Consider the following 9932-nt stretch of genomic DNA (forward strand, 5'->3'; position numbering starts at 1 on the left):
AGTGGTAGTAGAGTTGGGTTTCTGCTTGGTGTGGCGGCTCTTTAAACAGTGCTTGCTTGTGTGTGTGTGATAAGTAGAGAGTGGTAGTAGAGTTGGGTTTCTGCTTGGTGTGGCGGCTCTTTAAACAGTGCTTGCTTGTGTGTGTGTGATAAGTAGAGAGTGGTAGTAGAGTTGGGTTTCTGCTTGGTGTGGCGGCTCTTTAAACCGTGCTTGCTTGTGTGTGTGTGATAAGTAGAGAGTGGTAGTAGAGTTGGGTTTCTGCTTGGTGTGGCGGCTCTTTAAACCGTGCTTGCTTGTGTGTGTGTGATAAGTAGAGAGTGGTAGTAGAGTTGGGTTTCTGCTTGGTGTGGCGGCTCTTTAAACCGTGCTTGCTTGTGTGTGTGTGATAAGTAGAGAGTGGTAGTAGAGTTGGGTTTCTGCTTGGTGTGGCGGCTCTTTAAACCGTGCTTGCTTGTGTGTGTGTGATAAGTAGAGAGTGGTAGTAGAGTTGGGTTTCTGCTTGGTGTGGCGGCTCTTTAAACCGTGCTTGCTTGCGTTTGCTGAATGAGAATTATCCTCTTATTGTTGCTCTTTGGTGCGTTCAGTAGTGCATCAAATGCTTCCAGTGCGTCTGCGTCTTTTTATTTGTTAGGTACCAGCTTCTTTCTTCTTAATGGCTTTGTTTGTTGCTGCATTGTGCAATGATTAGAAAGTAGCAGTTGTATTTGTTGCGGCTTGGTGTGACTATACCATGTCACCAAGGCCAATATAATTATTCTTGTTTGGGTTTTCTTGTCTGCGGGTTTGCTGTTTAGTTGTGTTTCGTTCCTTGCCCGTGTGGTTGTTTTGCAACGCTTTGCTAACCTGCATTTCCTGCTTGCAATTGCGCTTTTCGTCCTGGCAGTGCCTTTAGTCAGCTCATTGTCTTGTAAATAAACAGTGGCATTATACTTTTGTTTTGCTTTAGTGTGGCTAGCATGCAACCATGATCACATCCTTGCTTGGATTTTCTTGTCTGCGGTTTCTCTGAGTTTGTTCATACATGTACTGTGATTGTGCAGTACTTGAGTTATCAGCATTCCTGCTTGGGTTTTGTACTTCTGTGACTAGCAGTGCTTTAAACCTTTTCGTTTATTTAGGTTATTAGAAAGTGAGGCTTGATGTGTGGCTACTGTGTAACCAAGACCATAATCGTGCTTGAGCTTCCTCGTCTGCGGTTTTCCTGAGTTGTCTGTCGATCGTGTCTCAGTGCTTGAGTGCAATTCTTGCTTGGGAAATTAGCACATGCCTCATGCGCTATCTTACCATTGACCTATTCCAGTAGTGTCTGCACAGAACGAATGCTTTTTTTCTTCTCCTAAATTTGCAGATACGGCTTTGCGCTCTGTTTGGGTATTATTATGCTTCACAAGTTCTCTTTCCCCTCTTTGTTATCGGTCTTGTAGCCAAATTTTACCTTGCTTTCTTTGTGTACAGTAGTAGTCATGCTTCAACGCCTCGTTGCTTTGTAGTAGCTAGTGCATCAGCTTTCTTCTAGTTCTTTGTCTGCTTGACTTTACGTTTGTTTCAGCTGTACTATGGCTATCTGCTTCTTTGTAAGCTTCAAGCCGAGATGATTATTATGCTTCTGTGCCCAAGTAAATGACGAGAACCCCCCCCCCCCCCACACACACACACACAATTTAGTCTTCAAAAAACAGCAATGTGTTTATCTGGTGCTCTAAAAAGGCTCTCGAGGTGAAAAACTACAACAAATCACGCGAATGGCTATGTAGCATGCGTAAATCACATACAAGTTCTCTTGGTTTATGCAACCCCCGAGCCATTGTTATAATACATTTTTGTAAACAAATCAAGATTTGTAAAACAAGCGCCTACCTGATCTTAACAGACCGCTCAACACACACTAAGTAGACAGTTTCTGATTGTGGCTGACTCTGAACCTTTTCCCAGTGAAGATGACTAATTTGACGGTTTAAACACAATTTTATTCAAAATACATGCCATGAAACAATTGACAAAAATGCAGCTAGGACACGAACTGAAGACTAATTTGACTGTTTTCTGTTTCAGTGTCGTGTCCTAAACCATGTCAGAATGGAGGGTCTTGTCTGGATACTGGCAAATGTCGATGTTTACCTGGTTACTATGGAGACCTCTGTCAATCAGGTGTGTGTGTGTGTGTGTGTGTGTGTGTGTGTGTGTGTGTGTGTGTGTCTGTGTGTGTGTGTGTCTGTTTGCACGTTTGCGTCAGTGTCAGTCTGTCTATCTGTCCGTTTGTGGTTTGTCCTTTTGTTAGCACACACTTTTATGACGTCACTCTCAGCGTATTTAAAACAAAAATCGATGTTCTTATTTACTTTTTACATTTAGTCAAGTTTTGACAAAATGTTTTGACGTAGAGGCGGGAATCGAGACGAGGGTGTATGTGTATGTGTGTGTGTGTGTGTGTGTGTGTGTGTGTGTGTGTGTGTGTGTGTGTGTGTGTGTGTGTGTGTGTGTGTAAGCGATTCAGAGAAAACTACTGGACCGATCTTCAGTGAAACTTGACATGAGAGATCCTGAGTATGGTATCTCCAGACGTTTTTTTCATTTTTTTTTATAAATGTCTTTGATGACGTCATATCCGGCTTTTCGTGAAAGTTGAGGCGGCACTGTCACGCTCTCATTTTTCAACCAAATTGGTTGAAATTTTGGTCAAGTAATCTTCGACGAAGCCTGGACTTTGGTATTGCATTTCAGCTTGAAGGCTTAAAAATTAATTAATGAGTTTGCTCATTAAAGTTGTCATTAAAATCGATTTTTCGCAAACAGATTTAAAATTGATTGCATCGTATTCTTCATCACATTCTGAATCTAAAAATATATACATATGTCATGTTTACTCTTAAAATGTGATCACAATTAACGAAAATAGATTAATTAGTCCGTCGCGATATAACCCTTCGTGGTTGAAAACGACGTTAAACACCAAATAAAGAAAGAAAGATTAATTAGTCTTACTATTAAAGTTTAAGAAATGATCCAAAAATGATTTTATCTTATTCTTTATCATTTCCTGATTCCAAAAACATATAGATATGATAGGTTGTATTCAAAACAAGCTCTGAAAGTTAACAAGAATACAGACACTTTCCTGCTTAGCACAATACGCTACCGCGCTAATCTGGCGTGTCAATATCACTACGTTTTGCGCGTGGGAGGTGAGCGATTTCCTTCACGCGGGGATTGACGAAGCTGTACTGTCTTGGTGAAAAAATACAGTGCGTTCAGTTTCATCCCGTGAGTTCGACAGCTTGACTAAATGTAGTAATTTTGCCTTACGCGACTTGTTCTTATTCCAGTGAAGTACTTTCCGTTGAGTGTAGTTTTCTTTTTTATTACAGAAGTTTTGATATTGCGTTTTTTGTTCCTTTTAGTGGGTTTAATTTCTTATTCACTGATGTATGGCAGATTTTGAAGGCGTTTTTGTGCTCCATTTAATGTTCCTCTGTTTCTTATACCCTTGTATGATATTCATCAACAGCTATATGCACCCCTGGTTGTCAAAACGGAGGAGTGTGTTCTTCCCCGGGCAAATGTCTCTGCCCAAACAACTACACGGGAATCAACTGTGAATTGCGTGAGTATTGACTAGGCATCTGTTGTTGGTGTTATTAGAACTTTTGAATTGATATATAAACGGTATTTGTTATCCTTATTTTTACCAAGATTGGAAGTGTATCACAAGATATGAAAAATAGATAATAGTTTGGTCAGAGTCGGATGTAAATTGTGACCTACAAAGCGTCCCATTGTAGTATTATTCCAAGGGACTGACTGATGTATTTCTTGTTAAAATATTGACATTTTATAAGATGGTATTATGTATTGAAGATTTGTCAGTGCTTTAAACATGGTGTGGTTTTGCCTCTTTCAGCGAGCTGTAATCCCCCGTGTCTGAACGGCGGTCGCTGCACAGCATCCAACACATGTACCTGTCCTTATGGATATACTGGCGTCAACTGTCAACGTGAGTTTGTGTTTGTCTGTCTATCCGCTTGTTGATGCATTGGTGACTGCGTCTTGAGTCATGTCTGTTCATTCGTACGTCCGTCAGTCTGTTTGGCCTTCTCTCTCTGTATGTCCCTGTCTTTCTCAGTCTGTCTCTGTCTCCCTTTCTCTCTGTTTGTGTGTGTCTTTGTCTGTTTGTCAGTCTATCCGTCTCCCCATCCTCTCTCTTTCATTCTTTCTCTCTCTCTCTCTCTCTCCATCTCTCTCTCTCTCTTTCTCTCACTTTCTCTATTCCTCCCTCCCTCTCTCTCTCGCTTTTTCTCTATCTTCCTCTCTCTCTCTCTCTCTCTCTCTCTCTCTCTCTCTCTCTCTCTCTCTCTCTCTCTCTCTCTCTCAAACCTTCCCCATGCCTTCTTCTCTACATCTCCCCCCCCCCAACCCGCACTCTCAATATATCATTTTTTTCAAACATGTTTGGATGACGTAATACTTACGTTTTGTTCTTCTTGTGACGTCAGCGTACTGCCGAAAGGAGTGTCACAACGGGGGCCAGTGTGTGCGTCACGACCAGTGCCGTTGTACCAAGGGCTACACTGGACGATACTGTCAGACACGTGAGTTGATCTTTTTGTGTGTGCGCATCTATTTTGGAAGCTGTAACAATTCAAAGATAAAACGAAGGCCATCCCTAATGGAACCCGAAGTCGACTTCGCGAAGTGTTTTTCACGAAAATTCAGTGCCAAAGCATCGTACAGCCAGATTCATAATGTGGATTTCGCAAAAATAAAAATGGTCTCGGCTCTTGTGACCCTTCATGCTCAGTGCTTTCATGGTGACCTTGGTCTCAGTGTTCCTGTTCCATCCTTACATCCTTAGATCCTTAGTCGAGAGGCTATATTTAGTCAAAGTATCAGTTATGATCGATTTTTGTTTGTTAGGTATCTTCTTTGTCCACTTTTAAAGGCCGGCAGGTCGAAGTTCTTGTGAGTATTTTGTTTTGTCCAAAATTAAACGTTCCATAAGGCCCCCCCAAAAATAGGTGTGGTTAAGGTAACATAGCCACACAAAAAATAGGGTAGGAAGGTAGGCAATCACTTTTCTTTTTTTTTTAAACTTTTTTCCTAATGTATACAAATTAAACCTACTTGACAGGGAAATAAGTGTGCGACTATGGATATTCTTTTGAACAATTTTGAACTGCATGACGACTCGAGCGCTTTCGCTTTCATTGCGTTTTATGCACTCGTTTTCTTGTTTTCCTTTTTTTTTTGTGGTGACAAATGTAATAAAAAGTTATAGGGTCGGCCCCTAAAAATAGGGTAGGTCGGGTTACCGTAACCACACCTATTTTTTTTAGGCCTAAACTGAACCTTTCTTGTCATTTGATTATTGATTTCGGAACGTTAGCAATCTATCGGTTTCGGATGAGGCAAAAAACAAAAAGTCTGTTTACGGTATCCCGACCGACCCTATTTTTTCGCGCGACCCTAGACTTTTTTTGGCATTTGGGGAAGAAAAAAAAAAGTCTTTGTTTTTTGGCAAAATAACTTAAAAATATGTTTTTTTGGAGAAAAAAAAATTTAAATAAAATTTAAAATCCCGACCTACCGACCCTATTTTTTTGTTGTCGCCAATGTTACCGTAAACAGACTTTTGTTGTTGTTGGCCTAAGCGCTCTAAATGTAACTGGAACAATAAGTGAGGGTTATGCACTGAACACGTTTCCTGGCACATATGAAAATTAGAAGCATAAAAACGAACAAACGACTCTCATACTCATAACAATGTTCTGTTTTCGTTCCATCTGTAGCGTTGTGCAGAAGAGGCTGTTCCAACGGAGGGAGGTGTGTCTCGCCCAATCGCTGCACGTGTCCCTCTGGTTACCGAGGGAGGCAGTGTCAAAGAGGTAAGAGCTAACGTTTTCACATTGACAAGTTTGTGTGTTTGGCGCTTCGTTATATTCCCTTTTTTGCCGTATTGGTTTGTTTTTTGTGTTGGTGCTGGAAGTAGTATACACCACTGCAGGATAATAGCCTACTTCTGACCCTAAATACAATGTTCCAGCACACACACACACACACACAAAATCTCATCAGAGGTTCTGATTTTCGAGAAAACCGAGAATCAACTTCAACACAACTGCTTTATTTGCTGCTTTTGTGCCCTGTTTTTTTTAGAAACAAGATATATGTATGTAAAGTGTATGTATTGAGCGATGTAACACAATAACTGTGACATACAAGGAAAGTCTGCACTTACAGGAACGCACTTCAGACCACAAAAAAAGGCGTTTCTGAATTAGATTTTTGTGAATGTTGCCCTGTGAATCAGGAATTAATTAATGCTTACAATAAATGTATCATGCGTGTTTGTTTGTTTTATTCCAGCCCGCTGTCGACCCAGCTGTAAAAATGGCGGAAAATGCATCGCGCCAGGCATCTGTCTGTGTCCTCCTGGCCTCCTGGGACCGAGATGTCAAAAATGTAAGTGTTTCTTTTCCTCTCATTTTGAAAACGTGTGCGCCGTGATATTTTAATCTGCTATCATTTATTCTGTAGCTTTTGCACTTGTTTTATTCTCTGTACAACGTGGCTTCTTTCTTGATTCTTCGTTCTTTTTCTTTGTCTGTTCACTTGTGCCTGAACATTTTTTAAACAAAACTTCTTCGTCTTCTATTGCACCTGATCATTCTTTAAATCAAACTGATCCCCCTTACCCACCTTGTTTAACTGGGTATTGGAGGGGGAGATTGTATTCCATGTGAAGCTATTTTTTCAATTATTACAAAGACTAAACTGCAGTGATAGCTGTATCTTGCCTGAACGGAAAAGGAGACATCACAACTAATGTTTGTTTTACTCTGTGTGTTGCAGATACATGCAACAAGAAATGTGTGAACGGTGGTCGCTGCGGCTCCGGTGGGAAATGCCTGTGTAGACCAGGCTTCTTTGGTCGTTACTGCCAGAAAGGTGAGTTCTCTATAGTTGACATTGTCTTTTGTTTAAACATCATGTTCTACCTTTTTACTTTCACCGCTGTCACCATTATCGTAGTGTTGCTCGTTATCAGTTTCATCATCGATATCGGGATCACCGCTGCTTGTATCACCGCCACCAACGTCACCACCGCGATGCACCCCCCCCCCCTCCCCTCACTCCCACTCCCTGCTTCTCCCCTTGCCTCACCCCACTCCCTTCAGTTCTGTTCATTTTATTTTAGTTTTTCTTGTATAAAAATGTGTAAATGTAACTCCATTTTAAGACTACTTTTTTATACCTGATATTTTTCTCTCAGAGGTTTTGACAGAAAAGCTGTACATTCTTTCAGGCAAAATCATTAAACTAAGAACAGATGTGGATATAAGTAAAGTAATAAAACAAGAAGAAAAAAAACAAGTAAACTCTTGTACGATAGATATTTATTGTTTCTTTCCATATTTGCAGAGAAGTGTAACCTGACATGTCTGAATGGAGGTCGGTGCCGACGTCACAAAAACCGTTGCCGATGTCCTAAAGGTTTTCATGGTCGTCGCTGTGAACGAAGGTATGATTGTTTTTTGTTTATTTTAAAGATGTATTGGATGTATGAGGGATGATGACACTGTCAATTCTCGAATAAAAACAAAAGTTTCAACTCTGGTGTAACAAATCAAGCAAGGGAATTATACACGTTGGGATTTTATTGAAAAACAAGATTGGCGTAGTTGCTTTTGTGTTTATGCCGGGTAACAGTTTGGGTATAGTAAATCGACACTGTGCTAGCAATTACCATTGACAAAAAAGCGCAGCGTCAACATTTTAATATATGATAAGCTTACAAAATAAATACAATTGTAAAAAAACAAATCACAATCACTATAGTGATGCAAGAATGTCATTTTGCGCCGGCAGGCACCAGAGAAAAAAATAATTCTAACAAGTCTGCGATATGGAACAAGAGGCTACAGGTAAGACAAATTGTAAGAATCTGTTAACACGGGTTAACAGAAGTTAACAATGAAAATCAAAACCGGGGTATACACTTTTAGTGTTATCTGTGATCACTCCCTGTGATGTCAAATCCTGCTTACCATGGAAAATAACCATTCTTCTTGTGTGTGTGTGTGCACAGATCGTGTGTGTACGAACAGTACACAGTGCCGTACAAGAAGACGTACCGACGTACGGTGAGAGAGGAGGTGGTGACTCGCTGTGGGCCTTGGAGCTGGAAGTCCTGTGTTCGCACAATGTGAGTATGGCGTCCGTTTGTGACAAAACTTGACAAAAAAGAAAAAATTGCAATTGTTTGACCAAATTGATGGTGTGGTTTTTTGTGTGTGTGTGTGTGTGGAGGGGACGAAGCACTAGAGAGAAGGGTGGTTAGTAACACACACACAAAAACACTCATTCTATCTTTTGTTATCGGACATATTTCAAGCTTGTGATAGCACAGGGTTCTAGCACCCAGGTTTCTGAAACTTCAACTTAAAAGGTACTGGATTCTCACAAACTGTGCAAAAGGTACTGGATTCTCACAAACTGTGCAAAAGGATAGTGAGGTGTAAGCGAACAAAATTGTTGCGTTTTTGAAATGTTGCAATCACACAAATTGGAAAAGATTTGATCGTGTCCAATCCGAAAAGTCAAAACGATAAAAATAGTACATGTATTATCTTCGTCTGCCGACGGTTCTTGTTGAGTTTTTGAAATGTTGTAAACATACACATCGGAATCCAGACATATTTGATCGTGGCGAATCCGAAAAGTAAAAAAAAAAAAAAAAATAGTATGTCTTCATCTGCCGACGGTTCTTGCACATAAATCCAAAGCACATTGTGCCACTTATGTCCCCCTTCACCTTTACGCTGTCACGTGTGGTAGATCTGTTGTTTGCACAATGTTCCAAAACGTTCAGTAAGAAAATTGTTCTTGTGATTTTGGTCTTTCTTTTTAGTAGTTACTCAGAATTTGGTTAACATATAAGTTTCTTGAGAAATATATCGCTGTTATGCACATAATACAATCTATACATATGACCGGATACATATCAGCGAGCAATGTACATGTGCAGTGTTCTATGAAAGCAGTATAACTGTTCCCTGGTATGAATGATACGTATGTCAAGGGAAAATCAAAACTTGACTAAATATAAAAAGGAACAACTAAGATACAGTCATGTTGTTACGAAACAATAATTCGTAATGACAGAAAAAATAAATATAAACGAAATAAACATTTAAAAGTTAATACGATTAAAAAGCAAACCGTAACAGATTGATGACAGAAGCATGTCAGGATACAAATTTAAAAACAAAGTACATGGTTACCAGATAATGCTGATTTGTTGTTCAAGCATGGCATGCATGTTTTTATTTGTATTATTTTATAATTTTGCAGACTCAAGTACGTCACGGTTTCAAGAGATTCTGTCAGAACTGCATACCGCTGTGTTTGACTTGTTTGACCTTGTAGGCCGTCACGTGTCGTCTCCGCCATTTTGAATTCCACACTGCCAGTCTTTCGTCGCTCATTACGTCACATCCGCCCCGTGCTGTGAAAATTATAGATTACGATATGTTGTATATTAAAACGTTGCAATTGTACATATTTGGTACGTTAATTTATTTAAAGCGAATGTTTAAAGAATGTTGATGAAAGTTTAAGCTTGACCGAGTGAGTTATTAAAAGTGTGCGCTCTATGAAGCTTATGAATCGATTGTTTTGCGTTTGAACACACTTGTATGTGTGTGTGCGTGCGTGTGTGTGTGTGTGTGTGTGTGTGTGTGTGTGTGTGTGTGTGTGTGTGTGTGTGTGTGTGTGTGTGTGTGTGTGTCTCTTCGTGTGTGTTTGTGTGTCTGTAATGTCAATTCTTTCAGCTCGTAGTTGTTGCTGTAAAGCCGTGAAAATAAGCTACTGTCGTGTCACTCTCTCTCTCTCTGTCTCTCTCTCTCTCTCTCTCTCTCTCTCTCTCTCTCTCTCTC

General features: G+C 40.2%; 1 protein-coding gene across 3 annotated transcripts in view; it reads left to right on the forward strand.

Annotated features, from left to right (window-relative positions):
• The window catches only part of LOC138947370 (uncharacterized), a 52823-nt gene extending 43160 nt beyond the window's left edge, over nucleotides 1–9663 (forward strand). For all 3 annotated transcript variants that reach the window (XM_070318825.1, XM_070318824.1, XM_070318826.1), the window contains 10 exons: nucleotides 2053–2148; nucleotides 3506–3601; nucleotides 3899–3991; nucleotides 4491–4586; nucleotides 5784–5879; nucleotides 6361–6456; nucleotides 6847–6942; nucleotides 7417–7516; nucleotides 8084–8200; nucleotides 9349–9663. In XM_070318825.1, coding sequence (XP_070174926.1) covers nucleotides 2053–2148; nucleotides 3506–3601; nucleotides 3899–3991; nucleotides 4491–4586; nucleotides 5784–5879; nucleotides 6361–6456; nucleotides 6847–6942; nucleotides 7417–7516; nucleotides 8084–8200; nucleotides 9349–9406 — 944 coding nt within the window. In that variant the 3' untranslated portion in view covers nucleotides 9407–9663. The remainder of the gene's footprint in view (nucleotides 1–2052; nucleotides 2149–3505; nucleotides 3602–3898; nucleotides 3992–4490; nucleotides 4587–5783; nucleotides 5880–6360; nucleotides 6457–6846; nucleotides 6943–7416; nucleotides 7517–8083; nucleotides 8201–9348) is intronic.
• The last annotated feature ends 269 nt before the right edge of the window (nucleotides 9664–9932 follow it).

The sequence above is a fragment of the Littorina saxatilis genome, linkage group LG14 (genome assembly GCF_037325665.1).
Source record: "Littorina saxatilis isolate snail1 linkage group LG14, US_GU_Lsax_2.0, whole genome shotgun sequence".
NCBI classification, from domain to species: Eukaryota; Metazoa; Mollusca; class Gastropoda; order Littorinimorpha; family Littorinidae; genus Littorina; species Littorina saxatilis.